Raw genomic sequence first — 23609 nt, 5'->3', positions numbered from 1 at the left:
GGGATCCAGAGCGTAAGTAAAGGAACTGGCCTTAGACAGGAGCACAGATCAGTCATCAGACACAGAAGAGAAAGTGTGAGTATTTGAGGTCAGATACAGCCAGTGAGGTGATGCAGTGCTAGAAATCCAAGGAGTTATCTTCTGGCTCCTTCTGCTCTCAAAAAAAAAAAAAAAAAAATGTGAAGCAAGGTCATCAGCTGAGACTGAGAATTGGCAAGAAGTGCAGGAAATTTGAGATAAGTTGTGCATAGTTGTCCAAGAGAGAGAAACTCAATGGACCAGAGAAATGTAGTGTGATATTATTTAAGGATCATAAATTTAAAGTGAGTCCTAATGGTTGTTTTTCTCCAGCCGAGTTCAGCTACAAGGGTGCAAGTGAGGAGAAGGCAAAGAGCAGGGTTTAACCCTGGCTATGGTTTTGCCTATCAAGTACAATAATTGGGGGGGTAAGAGAGTGGAGGGCTTGTCCTCCTAAAGAGCCAGGCAATATTAATTTCCTTTCCTATTACACTCATGTTTTTAATGACTCAGTTTCCTGTTCGTTTGTTTACTCTTGGATAAATTGAAAGATTGTGGGGATGATGATTTTACTAAATTATAATTTGTGTATAAGCCATTTCTTTTCTGTTCTTTTGGTTTTCTTTCACAAAGGATTTTTTATTTGTCTTTTCACTTAGGATATTATCTTTAATAAGATGACTGTATCCAAAACCTCTGATATTCAACACTGTGGAAAGGAGTAGATGTTTCAAAGGAAGATTGCAATAGTGTAGGTTGACAGGACATATGAAGCTATTTTTCATAGTCTAATGGCTTATAAAACAAATTAACTCATGCCCATATATAAAAGACTCACTTCTCTTAATGGCTATGTATTGCATATCTGTTGTGTACAAAACACTGTACTAGGCAAGCACTGAGGTGACTTGGGGAGAGGGTAGGATTATAACACACAGGAATTCGCTGTCTAAAAGTTCTAGGTATTTGCAAACCCAAAGGTATTTGCAGTCTAAAATCATATATTTACAACAAATTATTGTGCAAGGCAGGACAAAGCAAGCACTACACACAAGGTCCATGACAGTCGTTCACCTAATTTACCTTTACCTACCACAGTGGGCCTGAAACAGTAGAAACCTAGTGAATACAGTAAATCAGTAAATGTAAAAAAGATCTGAGCCAGGCTAGAGGGGCTGGAGGAACCCACACGTGAATTCTGCACGTGAGATCTGAGAAAACTTAAGAGAGAAGGAGAGCCGGACCTTGAAGTAAAAAGAGGAGCCCAACAAAAAAAGGGGGAAGAAAAGAGCCCTTCTCTACGAAGACACAAGCCTGAGATATACAAGCAGCATGGAAGCGCAGGGATGCATGGGGCATGCGCAGTCTAGTCCGTGGACCGCGATGCAGTACCGTGCAAGAGAGTCAGCAAGGAAGGGCGATGCGGTACGCGAAATCTGTGATCAATCAGATGAGTTTTTATCGAGCACTTACCACTGTGCCCAACACCGTAGCTCTTCTAATATCACAGAAACCCTGTAAGATAGCCACCAAGTCTCCATTTTACAGTGGAGAAATTTAGACAGAGAGGTCAATTTTATACCTCTTATACAGCTGGTCAGTCACAGAGCCAGGGCCGCGGGCACCGCTGGTACTATTAATTAAAACACTTTGAATAGTGGAGTGACATGTGGTTTGCGTTGCTGCTACATTTTTCTTTCACAAATAACGGACATATTCAAGTTAAATTTAAAAGTTAAGCGCCATAAATATTAGCTGTTACTCCTCCCTGGCCGCTCAGCGGTAAAGAATCCACTTGGGACGCAGGAGACACAGGTCTGATCCCTGTGTTGGGAAGATCCCCTGGAGAAGGGAATGGCAACCCACTCCAGTATCCTTGCCTGGAAAATCCCATGCACAGAGGAGCCTGGTGGGCTACAGTCCATGGTTGCAAGAGTCCCACACCGCTTGGCAACTAAATCACCACCACCACCTCTGTACTTAGAAGTTCTGAATAGACAAATGTATTAATTTCCTCTTTCCTTCATCCAATGATATGACTATTTCCCAAAACTACTGGCTTATGGATTGTTTTCTTTATGATTAATCTACAATATAATATAACTCAACTGCACTGTTATCCAAATGCATATTTAACTAAATTTTTCTAATACTATGAAAAATATAGTTTCTTTTTTAATGAAATCACTTTGTCTTTCTCTTTGTAACTTTGAACTTCATCCAGAGACAGTTGTTGATGACACCCAATTCATCATCATACAGGTTATACTTATGTTTTATCACTATCTTACAGAAATATTTTCTGCCTCAAAAAATTTTCCAATCTATTAAATGCACTCCTTTTTTATAGCAAGTCTTTCAACTCTCAACTCATTCTCATTAAACTTTTACCCCATACCTTCCAAATACTTATATAAACTAAAACTATCAGCTCATAAAAATGTATCCTGAGAATCGGAGTTCAGTTCAACATCAACATTACAATTTATGCAACACTGAAGGACAGTATCTAATGTGATCTAATTATTTTACCCAAGAGTGCTTTCATTAGCTCTAATAAATATCAGCTCTTTTTACCTCCTCTAAATTTGTAACATTACATGTTTCAATTCTTTACATTACATATATTTTGTTTTTACTTGAAATCCTTGGGAAAGAGACAGATTTCATCAATGTAGCCTGTCTTGTAAATATTCTTGAGCCCAGGTAACCTTAAGCCTCTCTTCTCAAAAATCTTGCCCACATTTTCTCTAGAGATGACAGGGGATGGGGGCACCCTGCTCAAATGAAAGTATTATCAGAGTGGGTCCCCTGTGGTTGGCTTCATATGATCTGAAGAAACACAGAAGGCTGGGGAATCTGATACTTAGGTCATGCAAGAAACCAAAGAAAGGTAGAGGATGTTTATCCTAAAGTAAAAAAGTGCCTAATATAAAGAAAATACAAGGAACTGCTTGTAGAAGCATATGTAACTTGGTCTTTGCTAGACCAGAGGGCAGAAGTAGAACTAATGTGTGGAAGCTACTGGAAAATAATTTTCAGCTCAAAGGAAAGAATTATCTAGGTAGACATTCAAAAATGGAACTCGGTGTTTCCTTGAGGAGGGAGGCAGCCGTTTGCAGAGTACCTGCATTAGGTCTCCTTCCACAGGAGATCTGAAAAACTGGTGACTGTATTATTTATTTTCCAAGTAGGGACACATTGAGAATGAAAGGACAGAAGCAAGAAATCAGGAGACCCAAAGCCCACCAAGTCCCACACCCTCCTAGTTCACCTCCTTGTTGACCACTAGCGACGTGGACTTATGGACACGTGGAGGTTTGTGAAATATCAGCCCTGGTAGGGAAAGGGAATAGCTCAGATCCCATGAGAATGCAGGGAAACAGGGAAATCTGTGACCTTCTCATCTCTCCTTCTGTTCCCACTCTGATAAGATGAAGTCCAAAGTCATAGATCTAGCAGGATCTCTGTGAGCGAGCCTGGGTATCAGCAAAGTGTTAAGATCCAAAGGGATCTGATTGGGAAAAATTCCAGGATGGGGGCTTTGTTCCCAGAGCCAGGGTGGAAATACTATTCCCAAACCAAGCCATTCAGAGAGTTCTACCAGAGCATAACAAGCAAGTAAGAACAGACCAACCCCAAAGGACCAAATACTCTGGAGGTGGCTCAGGCGAGAGCAAGACCAGCCTAAGAGCAGGGCCCCACCCTGCAGCCAGGTGCCATGGCAAGGACGGAGAGTGCAGGAGTGTGGAAACACGAGCTCCCCCAGTGGGGTCTGTGCTCACCAAACCAGAGAGGCTTAGAATTATCCGATGACGCACATTTTTTCTCTTCCGTTCTTCATGGCGATTGAAATACGATTACAAAACTTTGTGAATGTTGCAAAGAGTTTATTAGAAATTAACATTCCTAAACTAAAATTCCCGTCTTACCAACTGCAGTGGCCACTCATGGCTGTGGATTCAGCTTCTAGACTCCCCCTTGGGCAGCTTTGGCCCTGACGTGGAATGGGCACCTTCCACTCTGCCGTGCAGCCCACCTGACAGAGGGAAGGCTGACCCCCACCTCCAGTTAGAATGAGCCACTCAGGATCATCCCAATTCCCTGCCCAGGACCACTCAGCTCAAGCTAATAGCGCCAGCGTATCCCCATTGGCAGCTGGTATTCATCTAAGCACGTGGCGTGGATCAGCCAGACTGTAGGGAAAGGCTATTTTTCAACACGAACAGGGCAAGCGCATTTAATTTGGTGGAAGCTGGCCTACAAATAAAGTCCCACGTGAGGGGATGGAGCAGAGAAAATGAGAGTAGTAGAAAGGCAAGCAGGGTTTCATTGCAGCAGGCAGTTCTTACCTTTTAGCTTTCTTTCATATGCAGTAATAACTCCCTTATTGTTTAAGCCAATGAGAAGAGGGTTCTCCTGACTCTTCAGCTGAAGGTCTCCTTACAGATCCACAAAACAGTGGTTCCCAAACCTGTCCACATCTTGGAATCACCTGGAGACCTTCAGAAGCTGCTGACCCCTGTGTTCCAATCAGAGATTTCACGTTATTGCTCTGTTGCATGCCTGACGAGTCTCTAAGAATGGGTCACTCCCCAAGACTGGCAGTGTCCTTTGAGCCTCCTCAATGTGACAGAGAATGTGTTCCTACCCAGACTCCATCAGCCCACTCACCCCACCCCCAGTGAAGGAGGGGTTTATATGCTTTGTGGCAAGGTTTGAATTGCTCTGCAGCTGCTGCTGCTGCTGCTAAGTCACTTCAGTCGTGTCCGACTCTGTGCGACCCCATAGACGGCAGCCCACCAGGTTCCGCCGTCCCTGGGATTCTCCAGGCAAGAACACTGGAGTGGGTTGCCATTTCCTTCTCCAATGCATGAAAGTGAAAAGTGAAAGTGAAGTCGCTCAGTCATGTCTGACTCTTAGCGACCCCATGGACTGCAGCCTGCCAGGCTCCTCCATCCATGGGATTTTCCAGGCAAGAGTACTGGAGTGGGGTGCCATTGCCTTCTCCGGGCTCTGCAGCTACATGCTTACATTTCTGCTTGATCCCCTCATCTGGACAGTATTTCAGAAGCTAAAGGGTGGAGTGCCTTCTTTAGTAAAGTGACAGCATCAGTCTTTGTAATCCACATGCTGGTGGTCTCCAGGGGCCAGAGTAAGTGGTCCCAGGTCATCAGTAATTCATCCCTTAAACAGTAGACTGGCTAAAAGGAAGGAGGTGGAATGGGAGGGGAGGAATGGAGATGTGACCACACTGTTAACATGCTCTGACAGCTCTGGACCCCAGTACCCAACTGGGTGGTAAATGGAGATATAAAATAGTATCTGTTTCATCTATATAGTGGAGTTTCCCCAGTGGCTCAGTGCTAAAGAATCTGCCTGCAGTGCAGGAGGTACGGGAGACATGGGTTCAGTCCCTAGGTTGGGAAGATCCCCTGGAGAAGGGCATGGCAACCCACTCCAGTATTCTTGCCTGGAGAATCCCATGGACAGAGGAGCCCGGTGGACTGTTGTCCATAGGATCGCAAAGAGCCTGACAGACTGAAGTGACTTAGCATGCATACGCATCTATATAGTACAGCTTTTGTGACAATGATAGGAAATAATATATATAGAAGAAAACTCAAAATAAAATAGTGCTCTGTGAATGTAAGGTATTTTTATGAAAGGTCCACAAAGTTACAAATGAAATCCAGACCTCACCCTACCAGACACCACGGTGGCGGCCAGATGAATGGCTCCAGGAGTTTAATCCTCTGCCAACACCCTCTCTTTGGCCTGTCTTCCACTCCTTCTCTCATCATCCTTCATAAAATATCAAGCATGCTCTGTAAATGAAATTCTAACTCCTCAAATCACTTTCAAGCACACTGCCACCCCCAGAGCCCTGCCCACACAGAAATCCTAGGGCTGCGACTAATGGGCAGGGAGGTTGTTTGGCTGCATTTTTTTCCCCTTGGTTTTTAGAAGCACTCCACTTCCTCATCAAGAGCACACCTCTGGGTACCACAGTGCTATATCATTCCCTACTTGAATTATAATGTCTATCAAAAGAGGCATCTCTCGGGAGGCTTGAGTGCTAAGTGGGGAGTGATTTTTAGAGAGATGTGTGGGAAATCGTTTCAATATTTGGCAGTTCCTAAAGGCAAGATGATTCGAGACTTTTTTTAAAAATACACTTGATCGGCTCATTCTGCTATTCCCTGATTTCTGAAAATGCTTTATCATTGGAATTTGACATTTGCATTAAAATAAAACTTCCATAAGCCACAGGACCAGTTTTTCATTTTCTCTAATCATTTATCGTATGCTTCACCTATAACACACAAATGTATATGTTCACCAGGAAATCAATCTTTTTTTAAATCGAAATATAGTTGATTTACAGTGCTTCAGGTATACAGCAAAGTGATTCTGTTATGCACATATATATATTCTTTTTCAGATTTTTTTCCATTATAGGTTATTCAGTTCAGTTCAGTCGCTCAGTCGTGTCTGATTCTTTGCGACCCCATGGATCGCAGCACGCCAGGCCTCCCTGTCCCTCACCAACTCCCAGAGTTCACTCAGACTCACGTCCATCGAGTCAGTGATGCCATCCAGCCATCTCATCCTCTGTTGTCCCCTTCTCCTTCTGCCCCTAATCCCTCCCAGCATCAGAGTCTTTTCCAATGAGTCAACTCTTTGCATGAGGTGGCCAAAATACTGGAGTTTCAGCTTTAGCATCATTCCTTCCAAAGAACACCCAGGGCTGATCTCCTTCAGAATGGACTGGTTGGATCTCCTTGCAGTCCAAGGGACTCTCAAGGGTCTTCTCCAACACCACAGTTCAAAAGCATCAATTCTATGGCACTCAGCTTTCTTCACAGTCCAACTCTCACATCCATACATGACTACTGGAAAAACCATAGCCTTGACTAGACAGACCTTTGTTGGCAAAGTAATGTCTCTGCTTTTCAATAGGTTATTATAAGATATTAAATATAGCTCCCTATGTTATATAGCGGGCTTCCCTGGTGGCTCAGATGGTAAAGAATCCACCTACAATGCAGGAGACCTGAGTTTGATCCCTGAGTTGGGAAGATCCCCTGGAGGAAGGCATGACAACCCACTCTGGTGTTCCTGCCTAGAGAATTCCCATGGACAAAGGAGCCTGGCAGGCAACAGTCCATGGGGTCGTGAAGAGTCACACATGACTGAGTGACTAAGCACATGTTATATAGGAGACCTTGTTGTTTATCTATTTTATATGTAGTAGTGTGTATCTGTTAATCCCAGGTTTCCTATTTATTCCTCCTCCCTCCTTTCCCCTTTGGTAACCATAAATTTGTTTTCTCTGTCTGTGAGTATGTTTCTGTTTTGTAAATAAATTCATCTGTATCATTTTCTTTAGATTCCACATACAAGCAATATCATATGATGTTTGTCTCCGTCTGACTTACTTCACTTAGTGTGATAATTTCTAGGTCCATCCATGTTGGTGCAAATAGCACTATTTTTTTTTTTTTTTTTTTATGGCTGAGTACTATCACCAGGAAATCAATCTTTCTTTTACAGATCTCTCCATTAAAATATACGGTTCTGAAATTAAAGACATAGATAATGCCCCAAGAATTGAAGCAACCAAAAATACCGCAAAAACGTACAAAGTGTCAACCATGAGACGAATATTCGATTTGGCAAAGCATCGAACCAAAAGATCAGCATTTTTCCCAACTGGGGTTAAAGTCTGTCCACAGGAATCCATGGAACAGATTTTAGCCAGTCTCCAAGCTTATTATAGATTGAGAGGTAAGGAAAGAGATGTAGCCTGTTCAGACTTCCCCTCTTTTTGTCTCTTCTCTTTCTTCCATACCTAGATTGTCTTCAGCCCAGGACTTCCAGTTTCTGCTTCAGTCACAAGAGTTATACAAAATAGCCAACTGAACTGAGAGTTGTGAATAATAAACCTTTGAAACTATGGTAGATCTGTGTTTGTCTGTCTTAAAGCCATGTCCTCTGCAACACAGAACCATTAGGGCATTTAACAAGCCACCCACCCTGTGGCGGATTCATGTTGATGTATGGCAAAACCAATACAATATTGTAAAGTAATTAGCCTTTAATTAAAATAAATAAATTTAAATTAAAAAAAAAAAAAAAGCCACCAGAAAGCCTTCGCCTATGGGTTTCACCTCTTTGTTTTATTTCTGCCAAAGCCCAGTACTGAATTTGAATATTGTTATTATGAAGAAGCACAAGAATGATTGCGACATCAGGGAACTAAGCAAATTGATTTATGACTTAAGATCTCACTTTTCAAAAACCACGTTACAATCCTGATCCTCCCTTCCTTCTTGGTAAGTTTGCTGATTCAGCAAAAAGGCCTGACGCTGGAAAACCTAGAGGCACAAATTAGCAGTGGTTACCAAGATAAATGCATAGGTGTTAAGGGGATTTACAACACAATTACCGTGGCTTCCAGCAGAGTTACAGCACAGGTTTTACCCCGAGCCAGCATCACAGGACTCTTACAGCATTCCCGGAAGTCATGACGGAGTTCAATCACACCACAGCTGTCAGCGGCTGTCCTTGCCATTCACTTACAATGGATGAAAAAAATTCCCATGGCTTACTTAAACAGAAGAAAGAATCTTTGGTAGCTTCTGTTACATCCCCAGGACCTCCCTGCTGGCTCAGTGGTAAAGAATCTGCCTGCCAATGCAGGAGACTCAAGTTGGATCCCTAGGTCAGGAAGATTCCCTGGAGAAGGAAATGGCAACCCACCCCAGTATTCTTGTCTGGGACATCCCATGGACTGAGGAGCCTGGCGGTCTAAAGTGCCCAGAGTCACAGAGTCAGACACAACTTAGGGACTGTTAACAATTACATCCCCAGGTAGTCCCATATTATGCAAAGAGTCTTGCTGGCTGAATTCTAAACTCAGCTCACCTTCCCTGTGAGTGCTGAGGAGGGTTACTGATTACAGCCTTGATCATAATAGACATTTGCTTCTATTCCAAACAGCGCAGTCACCTGGCTCCAGACTTACTGACCAGAGCAAGCTGGTGCAATTCCAGCCTTGATGTGTTACACGTTATGACCACTGAACAGTATGTCTTCACACTAACATCTCACCAAATTCTTAAGTATTTACATCTATAAGATGTGCAAGGATTGAAATTAATGTGGGGCATTCTTATGGACTTGGAAAGCATCATTAACTAACAGTATCAAAAATACCAAGCCTTGTGTTCCTTGTATGCCTCATTTTATGTGGAAGTAAAGAGAGAACTTGCTTTTTGACAGAAGCCACACCTGCAGAGAAATGACAGGTACTGGATCAGAGTCAGAAGGAGGACTCTAATGATAGAAAATCAAGTGCACTATATTAATATTCTTTATTAATATAATATTTAGCCCAGCACCTCTGTGTAGCGGTTTCTCAGTAAATGCTTGTTGATAGATGCAGGAAGTCATTGGAAGTACAAAGAAAAGACAGTGCTGCTTATAAAGCATTCATTTGAATGTGACGACACAGTGGTCAGCTAATGACACTGGTAAATTTCATGTTATTATTTAATAGATAGAAAAATAAATGCATAATATATGCATCGCACTGACCATGAACACAGCTATTGCTGACTATTTTCATGTAGCTTCTAATCTTTTATGACATTCACAAACAGGATTCATCACAGGAATTTGCAGACTAGACTACTCATTGCTGCAACCGAATTCTTTGCTCTGAATTTTATTCATAGCTCTTTATCCTTGATTAGGTTTGCCTCTTTCATTCTTGCTTCCCTGGATGAAACAAGCCACTGTTTTCTCCCCACAGCAATGACAGCCCATTATCTTTATGGCTGCCCCTGGGTGATATGAAATTTTACTATTCATCAGCATAATGTTTTTAAGTCTAACAAATTGGTTCACAAAGAAACTAGAACTAAGACCCAGCTATAAAGTGGCATTTCTCAGACAGAGTAACCCACTTATTGTTCTCATAGCTGCTTTTACAAAATTATCTTTCTAATTTAGGAGAGACAGCATCCACACTCCTCAAATCAAATGGAATATTGAGCTATTTCTTTTCCCAGTCCTAAAACAACACAAGGGAAAATGTTCTGTGCTTCCTGATGGAATCACAGGCATGCTCATCAGAAAGCACAGACACAGGAGCCAAGGTCATTTCTGGTAGCTTCCCAGGTAGGACCCTGTGCGCCCACCTAGATGACTGCTGGGGCTGCATCCCTTCAACATCCTCTGTGAGTCCTTTGAGAAGCCACTCTCCCCATGTCTTCCCCCTTCTCTCCCTTCCTCTGTCTTCACTCTCTCTCCCAACCCCAATATTAAAAGTTAGATAGAAGTTAGATCTTTGTTTCATGTTACTGTGTGACCCAGAGAAAGCTAAGATGGAGGGAACCCTGGTTCTTGCTGCTCAAAATGCTGTCCACAAACAGGCGGTATCATCATCAGCTGGAAACCACCTAGAGATGCTGGTACTCAGACTCCACAACAGACCTACTTCATAACCTGCATTTTAATAATTTGCCCAGATAATCCTGCTCTTTGGCCTGCCACCCTTTCTTACACCTTGGGGACACAGAAAGCCCTTGTCCCCATTAAAACTTTTCACCAATGTTCTGAGAGAACATTCTCCCTGAAGCACAAATGGCTGAAGCTGCTTGAAGAATTATTTCCCTAAAGCATTGTAGTTTCTAGAGATCAAAATGTTAGGATGTATCTAGGAGCCAGTGTCTTTTCTTTAGACTAATTTGAGGGACAAAAAAAATTTTTTTTTGGTGACTCCTCTGATGTCATTTTTTTGCCCTCCTGGAAGCTCAGCACAAACCAGGAGAAAGAATCCTTTTGTGATCAGGAAAACAGGGGCACCAGCCCATGACTCACCGGGATAGTCATCCATCCTTATTGAAGGCATAACAAATAAAAACCTTGTAAGCCGAGGTATCAAAAGATCTCAGGGGCTGGGAGGCATCTGGAATTTTCTAACACTTTGTTATACCACTCTGCACCATCCTTGTCTGAACTGGTTGTGAAGGATTGTCACAAGAATTTTGGAGAAATCAGAGCCTTGAGTCCCCAGTCTCCTCACCGTTACTTGAGATCTGACCACAGGACCTCAGCCTTCCTGCTGAATGTCTCAACCTAGGCTGTTTGGTGATGTAGGAAGAACTCCAGGGAACACACACTTCATAGGTGGACAACTTAAATGGCTCATTCCAAGTGGTGGGAGCTGCACCCACCCCCAGCTCTATGGCTTCTGGTCACATTGCTGATGATAAATGACCTGAGCTTCTGTTGGTCTGGAATTCTCTTTGTTTCTCAAAACAGAAAGCTAAGAGAAACCCAGATGCGGACCAGATGGGGAGTGTGGGAGGGTAAATCATAGGAATAAAAGTCTCCTAACTAGGTTTCTCATACCTCATTCCTCCCCACGACTCACAATCCTTTTTCTCTGCCTGGCAGTCAGAGGGTTTCTTTAGAAAGTCAGATGACGTCAACTTCTGTTCCAAAGCCTCCACTTGCTCCCCATCCCTCCAGAGGGCAAAATCAATATATTGCAATTGCTTATGACTGAAATCATCTAACTTTTTAAAAAATCTAACTTAATCCCCTAAAATAATTTGTAAATTCAATGCCCCCTTGCATGCCATCACTTCATGGCATGTAGTTGTAGAGGTGACTGCAGCCATGAAATTAAAAGACGTTTGCTCCTTGGAAGAAAAGCTATGACCAACCTAGACAGAATATTAAAAAGCAGAGACATTATTTTGCCAACAAATGTCCATCTAGTCAAAGCTATGGTTTTTCCAGTGGTCATGTATGGATGTGAGAGCTGGACCATAAAGAGAGCTGAACGCCGAAGAATTGATGCTTCTGAACTCTGGTGTTGGAGAAGACCCTTGAGAGTCCCTTGGACTGCAAGGAGATCCAACCAGTCCATCCTAAAGGAGATCAGTCCTAAATATTCATTGGAAAGATTGATGCTGAAGCTGAAGCTCCAATACTTTGGTACTTTCACATCAATATCTGATTCAAAGAACTGACTCATTGGAAAAGACCCTGATCCTGGGGAAGATGGAAGACAGGAGAAGAAGGGGACAACAAAGGATGAGATGGTTTGATGGCATCACTGACTCCATGGACATGAGTTTGAGCAAACTCCAGAAGCTGGTGATGGACAGGGAAGCCTGGTGTGCTGCAGTCCATGGGGCTGCAAAGAGTCAGACACGACTGAGTGACTGAACTGACTGACTGCATTCTTCTTCTAAAGTTTTCATTATAAGCTTAAATAATTGGATACGGTGTAAGTTTGGTGAGCTGTAAATATCGATATTGAAAATAAAACAGGAGTTAGATCATTCTCCCGTATACAGTGGAATCTACCACAGGCTCAATACTTATCATCAAACACTCTTTACAAATGCATGAACACCTCTTCCTAACAGCAGGCAATGTCACATGGTCCCTCTCTCTCCACACACCCACATTTCCATCCCACTTCTCGCTGCAGAGTCTTATCTTAATGTGATTTATATCATACTTTAAAGTCTGTTATGGGGTGCTTGAAGATATTCCTCAGTAACAAAATATACATAAATTGAAGTTAATTATTTTAACTTATTTCCTAAGTAAATAACTTATTTTACTTATTTTCAGAAATCTCTTCTGGATTCAGTTACAATTATTTTTAATATAGGATTGATTACAGTAAGTAGATGTAAATTTGACAAAAGTTTTTATTTTTTGTACTGACAGATGCATGTAAGCTCAGATGTTCGGTTTTGGGTAACTAATGTTTATGAATACAAAGTTAGGAACAAGGCTTTGAAAAGAGCCAATTTAAATGAAGAGCCTGTAGCTTAAGCTCTCCTAACCTCTGCCCTGGAGACATGGGATTGCTTTGGTGCTGTTCCTTTCCTCTGTTAATTCATGTGCCATTATTTGTTATTTCTATTATGCGTTGCGAACATTAGACAGAACTTAACATCAATTTGATCTCTATTCTTTTCCTTAGTTTCGCTTAACTGCTAGGAAAACGTGAAACATAAATAAGTAGACAGGAACAGATGGAGTTTTGTTATAGTGATATTCTTATTCTTTAAGTTCCTCTGGCATGTTAGGCTAACAATCACACCATGATCTGATCATTATTTTTAATGATGTATCAGCTGTTGACTCCATTAGGACTTCTAACGCAAAGAATCACAAACTGCCCTACTTGCAAAAACTGTGTGCTATCCGTCAACCAAGTTCCCTCCCTGTCTTAACCTCAAACACAATTATTTCAAACACCCTTTGTGTGGCAGCCCAGGGGCACCATGCCACAGAAAGATCAGGGATGGGGGAGTCGGGCAAGGATGCTGGCCAAGGGGGAGATGAGGAAGGAAAAGTCGTGTCCTTAGGGAAATTTAGGAAAGCATGCTAGGAAAGCTGAGATCTAGACACTGAGTGTTTAAATATATGTGTGACTGTTTACCCCTTGGAAAATCTGCAGATCCAGCCAGGTACCCGAGGCCCAGCAGAAGACGACTGGGCTACAAGTCCTGTACCCTCTGTGTGCCTCTCACCACAGCCTTCTATGTTCCACCTCTGTGACTCTCAGCCTTGCTCTGGCCACAGCTGACCTGCTTGCTAGTCTTTCAATGCACTCCCTGTTCTTCAGCCTTGGGGCCTCTTTCCAAGCTGTTCAAAAGTCACCTTGATCATGAGGACTTCTTCAACCACCTTATTATAAATAGCAGTCACCCACACATACACATTCCTATCTCCCTTCTTTTATTTTTCTCCCTGGTGATATATATACACCTGGGAGTATTTCTCCCAGGTATATATTTCTCCCTGCTCCATATATACTTGTTGAATGCGTTAATCTCTATGGGCTGTAAGCTAGTGTGTCAACATCAGCCATGACAGAGCTCTCCATGTTTAGGACTGTGTTTGGGTTGGGAGAAGGGCATCTTCTAAGGATGTGGCATCTTCTAAGGCATGCTGCCTTCCAGTGTGCCAGGAGGCGGTGTGGGAAGCCTACCGGATCTTTCTGGATCGCCTCCCTGAGCCGGGGGAATACCAGGACTGGGTCAGCGTCTGCCAGCAGGAGACCTTCTGCCTCTTTGACATCGGGAAAAATTTCAGCAACTCCCAGGAGCACCTGGATCTTCTTCAGCAGGTCAGTTCAAAGACGGTATGTAAGTTAGTCCAAAGTAGCTCCCAGGCCTCCAGCCCTGTCCCCTTTAGAATTAGTTTCCCCAGGGTATGGGTTGGTTGAAGAAATGCTTGGAAAGATCTGAGAAGGCCAACGGTAAATTCATTTCTGCAAAATAACATTGCACAGGCAGGTTGAAGTAAAGTTAAAGAGAAAGAGGAATGAAAATAGACTCTGGCTCTTCGGTTGGCATTATCTCTTGGTAAAATGACTTTTTATCTTTCTGCAGAGAATGAAACAGAGAAACTTCCTTGAGAGGTAAGTACCCAAAATAGAGTGCAGCATGCTCTTGACTTTTGAAGGATCACACGATGGAGCTATTATGCCTTTATATTATTTCAGCTACTGAGATCTGAGTAGGTGATTCTGACAGACAATTTGTGCATGTATTTTGCTGAAGATAAATGAGTATATAAAAGGGAAAATGGATAGACCTTATAGACTGAGATAGATGTTTGCACTACATTTGCAGATGAAAATGAATGCAATACCAGGTGACAATTACCTAATATGGTTTTTTTACTTATAAGACATAGAGCAATTAAAATAGTTGTTTTTAGAACTGTTGAAAAATATTAGTTACATCGGAAACATATTTAATGCAATCAGAGAGCAACCTGAATTTTGAACTCTCATTTGGTATTCTATAAAGTGTTAGTATTTCTCAAACTAAATTACTGAAGCACTGAGCTATGCCTTCAACAAGAACTGAATATCAAATAAGAAAATCGAAATGCAAAAAAAAAAGCAAAGGAAAAGTACATTCGATAAAATGATTAAAGAAGAGACATGCTGTTACCAAACTCTAAACTCACAAATCACACACATTATATAACATTTAGAAATCTAAATCTGAAGATAATAATGCTGCAGAGAGAGACACAAATTGGGCTATAGAGATTACTGACAATGCTTTTCACATTTGTTCCTTCATTTCTGCTCCCTTTGCCGCCACCTGGTCCAGGACCTTTTTAATTTACATGGTGAAAAAAGTCAAATCTGGTCTCCCTAACAGGTTTTTCTGCCTCTAACCTCTTCCCCTGCTTACCTGGCATAACTTCCGCTGGATTTATATGTCTGAGATAGGCCCTTTTTTGCACTGAACTTTGTTCAAAGGCTTTTGAAAATATTCCCGCATCTTCCTCTGGCTCTTGGGATTTTCCCCTCCCCACCCATCTCCACCTGCTCTGTGCCAAGGGTTGAGCGGGAATGATTGCCTCACTCACCTCCCCTGGCCTCTGACTTCTGAGAAGGACCAGCCAGTGGGGGGCAGGAGACCAGAGGGCAGAGCAGAGTGAGGTGAACGAATGCATCACCTCCTGCACCCGCCGCCTGCAAAGTCTTCCGGACGGCTGGCCTCCTTCAGCCTCCGCCCAGCCCCTGTCAGGCAGCCCTCTCTTCCCACGGAGCCTCCAGGTCTCTGGTTGACATCACCGCTCCATCTCCTCAACCCTCCTGGATGAAGGGAGCTTTCAGCCCCTCGCTGTTACCAGCCGTGGGTTCTGCACTCACCCTTGTGGTTGCTCTCACACTTGTCCCATGACTTAGCAAGGCCTTTATTACACTCTGAGTGAGCTATCTGTTCCCTGTTAGGACCTCCACTGAGGGAGAGACCAAATTAATTAATCAAAGCTTTCACCCCCGGACCTTTCCAGCCTTGTCTCCACAAACCGTGACCCCACCACAGTCACCATGACACTTCCCCACCGTGTCCAGCCCACACCCTGCTCATCCTGGGCTCTGACTGCGGTCTTCCTCTCTGTCTGGAGAACCTGCCTTCTCCTCTCCACACATCCAAATCCTGCTCTCCTTTCAAGCCCCCTGGAGAGTCCCACCTCTCCATGACCCTACAACAGAGGACCTCGCTGTGACTTCTGGTCTGCCGTCAGCATGAGCTACTGTTTGGATCAAACAGTCCATCATGGCTATGTTGCACAAACTCAGACACCATCCTTTGAGACCTGATAGCTTACAGTAAGAAATCATTCAGTACGCTTCAATAGATATCACTACTGCTACCCCTTTCTAAATAAAGCTTGCTAGAATGGGCTAACATTATATGCAGACAGCCCTATAACCATGACCTTGGGTTTGCCCTTGGATATCATCCACACTCACAGTCCCTGGCACTGCAAGCCTACCCACAAGTCCCCAGCAGGTCACCATGGTGGGCAATGATTATGTCCAGAATAGGGATTTAATACACCTGCATTATCCAAAAATCTATCCCTCTCTCATTATCGTAACCACAAGAGTTACTTTATCAGATAAACTTAATGACTCTCTGAGTTTGCAGGTTTGAGGGTCTGAGATTTTAGAAAAACTGTTTCAGTCATAGTTCATGTGACCAATTGTCTTTGATGTCAAGGACACAGTTGCAGCATAGTGGAACTATAAAGTTTCAAGCCCCCCAAACATTTGTCTACCATGAAAATGCTCCCCAGGACTACAAAAAGCCAAGGTGCTCAGGAAAAACCCTGGAGTCAAAAATAATTTTTTTGGAAGTTGTTTGAATTTTTCTTCAATGAAAATGTATTACAAGATTACTTTTGTGATTAAAAGAATAGGTAAACCTAGTTTTAAAGTATACTTTCTCTCTAATTTTTAGGTCTAAATACAAGAAAATGTGTTAAATGTGTTTCTTCTGTTGTCATCAAGCTCCTTTTCACCACCTGTTTTTTATTTTCTATTGTGCTAATAGAAAAGATGAAGTAGTCACAAAGGAGACCTTAGGAGAGCTTGGTCAAACCCCTGTGTCTTCAACAGGTAAGCTTGGATGTCCTCATTTCATCTGCTTCTGAACCTTAATTCACATCATCATGAAAGCCTGTTATTTGAAAAGCAATCCTTAATTGATGTTGACACAGTTTATAATGCACTGCTTCAAAACTGACTATATTTCTAACTTTATAATTTAAACTCATAGCATGAATCTTAGAAAATATAGGAAAAAATAAATGGAAAACCAAATCACCCATTATCCTACCACTTGGAGGCAATCATTACCAATATTTTCCAACAAACAAATTCAAGATAAGATATCTTTGTGACCTTAATATAATCACAAAAAGAAAAATTAACCAGACCTCATTCGGCAAAAACCACTTAACTAACACGTCTAGGGAAGCACCAAGCTTGGGTCTTGGAAAGGATAATGAGGAATTTAAGTGGGATCAAGAGTATGAGTTATATTTTGCCCAAGAACACATATATGTGATCTTGAAAGAAAATGAGTTCTGATATCTGTAATTTTCAGAGTGACAGGAAAAGCATGTGACATCGTGACCTTGTTCTACTTTAAACTCCTCCAGTCTCAACGTTGTTCTTTTTAAAATTTCCACAGACGTTGCCAGTGTCTCACCCGGGCCCTTGCCTCTCCCTACCGACGACACACTGCTCAACAAAATCCTCAACTACACCCTCCCGGACACCAGAGTGCCTACAAGAGTAAGACGTTCTCAGACTCAATCTAGCTCTTCACATGTCTGTTTGGTTTTATTAGTAAAACAGGGATGGGCTGGCCATTCGCTGTCATCAGTGCTACCCCTTTCTAATTATTAAAGCTTACTAGAATGGGCCAACATTATATGCAGACAGCCCTTTAAACATGACCTTGACTAACAGGACTTTCACTTAGCGTTAGAGTGAATAAATGATGGGTGAATGAATGAATGCGTCTCTCAACTCATCAACAAAGTCCTTTCCCCACCAAAGTGTGATCCCACCCTGACAGCAAGGACAGAGGCTTTTTTCTCAGTCATGTCCAGCTCAAATAGTCCAGAAAAATATCCAAATGGCTGAAATCCTGCATGTCAAGATGGGGAAAAATTAAAACAGTGTTTTCTGGCAAAAAGCAACTCTGGCCACCACCCTGTTTGAGTGAAAAGGCATTCAGGATGAGAGGATTGTTAGGGAATTGAATGTTGGTTATCACTAAAGGGGGACTTTTTAATTGACTACCTGATTTGGGCTTCTCAAGTGGCTCCGTGGTTAAAGAATTCACCTGCAATGCAGGAGATGCAGGAGACACAGGTTCAACCCCTGGGTCAAGAAGATCCCCTGGAGGAGAGCATGGCAACCCACTCCAGTATTCTTGCCTGGAGAATCCCACGGACAGAGGAGCCTGGCAGGCTATGGTCCATGGGGTTGCAACGTGTCAGACACGACAGAGGTGACTGAGCACGCACGCACAGTCGATTTGCATTGTTGTGTTAGTTTCAGGTTTACAATATAGTGGTTCAATATTTTTATACACTCCATTTAAAGGTACTACAAAATAATGGCTATATTCCCTGTGCTGTATGATAAATCCTTGTTACTTATTTATTTGATACATAGCAGTTTGCATCTCCTAATCCAAAGGAGGAGGAGGGCATGGCAACCCACTCTAGTATTCTTGCCTGGAGAATCCCCTGGACAGAGAAGCCTGGTGGACTACAGTCCACGGGATCACAATGAGTTAGATGTGACTGAGCAACTAAACAACAGCAATCAAAGGAGGATATTTTCAACCCCTCCAAAAGGCTTTGGGCCCAGACAGTGCAGAAGCAGGCAAATCTCGCTCCCTTTGTTCCAGTGGTAGAGTTGTGGAAGCGCCAGGCAGGCAGCAGACCCAGAAGAAGGCAGTAATATAAGGCTCTTGTGCCCTTTGTCCAACTCAGCCGAGTCCAACTCCTGGTGACCCCATGGACTGTAGCCCACCAGGCTCTTCTGTACATGGAATTTTCCAGACAAGAATACTGGAGTGGGTCACCATTTCCTACTCTGGGGGGATCTTCCCAACCCAAGGAGCAAACATGCATCTCTGGAGTCTCCAGCATTTTTGGGCAGATTCTTTACCCCTGGGCTGTCTGGGAAGCCTCAGTAACGTAAGGTTGTTGTTGTTCTGTCACTCACTTGTGTCCAACCCTTCATGGTCCTCAGGCTTCTCTGTCCCTCACTATCTCCTACAGTTTGCTCAAACTCATGTCCATTGAGTCAGTGATGCCAACCAACCATCTCGCCATCTGCCACCTCCTTCTCCTCCTGTCTTCAATCTTTCCCAGCATCTGGGTCTTTTCCAATGAGTCAGTTCTTCACATCAGGTGGCCAAAATATTGGAGCTTCAGCTTCAGTATCAGTCCTTCCAATGAATATTCAGGACTGATTTCCTTTAGGATTGACCAGTTGGATCTCCCTGCAGTCCAAGGGACTCTCAAGAGGTTTCTCCAACACCACAGTTTAAAAGCATCAATTCTTCAGCAATCAGCCTTCTTTATGGTCCAACTCTCACATCTATACATGACTACTGGAAAAACCATAGCTTTGACTATATGGAATTCTGTTGGAAAAGCGATGTCTCTACTTTTTAATACGCTCTCTAGGTTGGTCATAGCTTTCCTCCAAGGAGGAAGTGTCTTTTAATTTCATGGCTGCAGTCACCATCTACAGTGATTTTGAAGTGAAGTGAAGTGAAATCACTTAGTTGTGTCCAACTCTTTGCAACCCCATGGACTGTAGCCTATCAGGCTCCTCCATCCATGAGATTTTTCAGGCAAGAGTGCTGGAGTGGATTGCCCTTTCCTTCTCCAGGGGATCTTCCCAACCCAGGAATCGAACCCAGGTCTCTCGGATTCCAGGCAGACGCTTTACCGTCTGAGCCACCAGGGAAGCTGTAGTGATTTTGGAGCCCAAGAAAATAAAGTCTCTCAGCGTTTCCATTTTCTTCTCCATCTGTTTGCCATGAAGTGATGGGACTGGATGCTATGATCTTTAGTTTTTGAAAGTTAAGTTTTAAGCCAACTTTTTCACTCTCCTCTTTCATCTTCATCAAGAGGTTCTTTAGTTTCTCTTCACTTTCTGCCATTAGAGTGGTATTATCTGCATATCTAAGGTTATTGATATTTCTCCCAGCAATCTTGATTCCTTCTTGAGCTTCATCCAGCCTGGCATTTTGCGTGATGTACTCTGCATATGGGCTTTCCCAATAGCTCAGCTGGTAAAGAATCTGCCTGCAATGCAGGAAACCCCGGTTCGATCCCTGGGTTGGGACAGTCCCCTGGAAAAGGGAAAGGCTACCCACCCCAGTATAGTTCATGGGGTCACAAAGAGTCGGACATGACTGAGCAACTTTCACTTTCACTCTGCATATAAGTTAAATAAGCAGGATGACGTAAGTAATGTAAGGAAAGGGCCCCAAATCAGAACCTGGATTTTATCCTTATGCTGCCACTGTGATAGGTCTACCATTCTCTGCAGTCTGTGAGGCTTCTCGGGCCCTTTCCTTTTCCTCTGACCCTCCCTCCAAAGCACAGGTCAAAGTCAGGAGGTAAGGACAGGAAGTTCAGTCTCATCAGTTCCACATGGAAACAGAGATAAGAACCCTGCAGACCATTCTTTCTGGGTTTTAGGCTGGACGACTGTAGACCTGATGGAACTATTGCCATGAACAACAAATTTCAATGCTTTGTTTTTCTCAGAAATACTGGTTTACCAACAGTGAAATCTGCCATTGGAAAAAATTAATGAGATTAAGGATATTCACTACAAAATTTCTGAAAACTCCAGTTTGCCTTCTCTTTTCTCATATTAACAGTGTTTCATCTCCTTCAGAGTCTGATATAGGTCCCTCCTTCTGCAGTAAATATGCTCCGAAGGTTTTATTCCACATTCATCACATCCTCCTCTTAACATCCTTTTTCCCACCTACATCTAATTCTTTCATTCAGCAAACATTGGGCTGTACATAAAGATACTAAGATGAGCAAGACTTAGTCCCTGCCTTCAAAGAATTTATAGTGCGCATAAGGACAAAAAATAAGTACTGTGACTGAAGATGAAATCAATAAGCCAAGACAGGTTACTGAGGATGTGACCTGCCCCGTCATATATATTTCCCAAGAGTTTTGTACAGAAATGGTCTCACGTTTTTTGCTGTGGGGGACTCAGTGAAGTGTGAGAATCACACTGGATTCAAGGGGATTATTTGTGGGATGACAAGATTACCATTAAACAAAACCTCTATATAAGTATATCAAAGGTACCAAATGAGCGATTCAGATGTTATTCACCAGTACAAAGGTTCAGAGAAGGCGAAGATTTCCACCCTAGATGATAGAGGAGATATTATTTTAAATGAACCAAAGGATATAAAAAGTAAAAAGTAAACAAGTGTGTGTGTGTATGTTTGTAAATGCTTCCACAAGAGCATGCAGTCATAAAATGACAATGTTCTTGAAGACTCTACGTAATTAACTCATTACAGCTCTGATACTTTGTCTCTCAGTGAAATTCAGAGGCCAATTCTAGTTAATAGGACTTACTCTAAAAGCACTTAATGCTTCATAACCCTCTTCTTGAGACAATAGCAATGCATACATATTATATGATGTAACCATTTGCTTATGCTTTACAGTAATAGAACCACTTCTCTTTTTTCTAACTCTAACACAGGAAAGAAAAATAGAATTCACTGATGCTGCTGAGGATGCACTGGAGCAGAAAGTAGAGCTAAGTATCTCTCTGGCAAACCAGAAGTTCAAGTCAGAGCTGGATAACTCCCAGTCCCCGTATTACCAGGAGGTCGCAGCCAAGTCTCAGCTTCAGGTGAGCAAACCCACCCCACACAACCAGAGCCCAAGGTGTGACTTAGATCTGGGAGCCCATAAATCCCTTCTACTCTTCTTCTGGCGATCAAGCATTCTTTTTACTCTTATTTATTTATTTTACTTTTTGACCGCTTTCACCCATTTCTGCTCCCCTCCACCCAGCTCTGCCTCTGACAGTCACCAGTCTGTTTTTTGTATCTATGAGCCTGGTTTGGGTTTTTTTTAGGTTCCACATATGCGTGGGTTCACTCAGTATTTGTCTTTCTCTAATTTATCTCACTTAGCATAATGCCTTCAAGATCCGTCCATGTTGTTGGAAATAGCAAGATTTCATTCTTTTCATAGCTGAATAATATTCCATTGTGTGTGATATATTCCATCTTCTTTATTCATTCATACATTGGTGGCACTCAGGTTATCTCCATATCTTGGTTATCATAAATAATACTACAGTGAATATGAAGGTGCATATATCTTTTCAAATTAGTGTCTTAATTTTCTTCAGATAAACCCCAGAACTGGAATGAAGTGGAATTGCTAGATCATATGGTAGTTCAATTTTTTAATTTTTTGATGAATCTCCATACTGCTTCCATAGTGGCTGCACCATTTACACTCCCACCAACTGGGCACAAAGGTTCCCTTTTCTCGACATCCTCTCCAACACTTGTTATTTTTAAAAGGCATTTTCCAGGGTGATAAGGGGAAGAAGTGATACGGTCCCCATCAAGGTGCTCTCCCGAGATGTCTCTTCTATCTCTGACCATCATCATAGCTGCCTGTTTCTGATTAAATTAAAAGCTCTTCAAACGTCAGTGCTAAACTTGGCATCTATGTACTATGATAAGCCTCCTGCCTTCCTTTCCAGCCTCCTCTTAACACCAGTTCCTCACATCCCCCTTTAGACTCCACAGAAATGAAACTGCTTGCAAATCTTTTATCACCATTAGTCTTTACACGCACTGCATCCTCTCTCTAGAATGCCCTTCCCTGAGTCGCATTGTACAGACTTCATCATGAAGTGTTCTCAATGCCTCTTCTCTGGGCTAACACCCAGGGCTCCCTGTCGTCACAGCACTGATCACCCTGTCTTGAGATTGTCTACTTACACATCTGTGGCTTTCGTGGTCTCCACTCCTCTCTGCTTCTCAGACGCCCTCACCAGCACCAGAGCATAAGCTTCCCCTTGAGGTCAGGAACTGCTTCTTTCATCTCTGCCACTTACCTCCAAATACAGAGCTTTGCAGGCAGTTAACTACTCAGTAATTGTCTGCAGAAATGCAACTGAAAATAGAAGCACCTGTGAGATTAGGTAACCATGAATTACATTTCTGAACCACCTGGGTGTACAAGCATCTTACTCAACATAGTCAGGGAACCACCGGTATCCACTTCTCATACTTGGAGAATTCAGTGCTCCCCTCCTCTCAGCTGGTGAGGAGATAAATAACGAAATACATTCTTAGCCTCCAATCTCTTACTGCATCAGCATTCAGTCAACAAAATGGTAAAGAATCCTTTCTACAGATTTCAAAGAGAAAGCATCAGTGTATTTATGGACCAGAGAAGTACTGAGGCATGGATTAGTAGATAGCATGAATTAAAGAATAGTCTGTGAACTTTTCCATTTGCTCTTTGAAATATTCTTTTCAGCAAATCCTCAGGAGAGTCAGAATATTTTAAAATTGGATAATTGGCCATAGACTGTCTTCATCGACCTGTTGTTAATTCTCTAAGCACCTAAAACCACCTGATGTAGAATAATGCAGATAAATTATAGTTTTTTCAAGTCTTAG

At 42.6% G+C, this 23609-nt stretch overlaps 1 protein-coding gene across 1 annotated transcript in view; it reads left to right on the top strand.

Moving 5' to 3' along the window:
* IMPG1 (interphotoreceptor matrix proteoglycan 1) overlaps positions 1–23609 on the top strand; it is a 156108-nt gene that overhangs the window by 27428 nt on the left and 105071 nt on the right. The window contains 7 exon segments of the mRNA XM_070377102.1: positions 7576–7809; positions 14025–14191; positions 14457–14485; positions 16929–16980; positions 17571–17662; positions 20280–20292; positions 21659–21811. Of these exon segments, the coding sequence (XP_070233203.1) occupies positions 7576–7809; positions 14025–14191; positions 14457–14485; positions 16929–16980; positions 17571–17662; positions 20280–20292; positions 21659–21811 (740 nt within the window).

The sequence above is a fragment of the Bos mutus genome, chromosome 9 (assembly GCF_027580195.1).
Source record: "Bos mutus isolate GX-2022 chromosome 9, NWIPB_WYAK_1.1, whole genome shotgun sequence".
Classification (NCBI taxonomy): domain Eukaryota; kingdom Metazoa; phylum Chordata; class Mammalia; order Artiodactyla; family Bovidae; genus Bos; species Bos mutus.
This window is presented reverse-complemented; position numbering and strand designations above follow the sequence as displayed.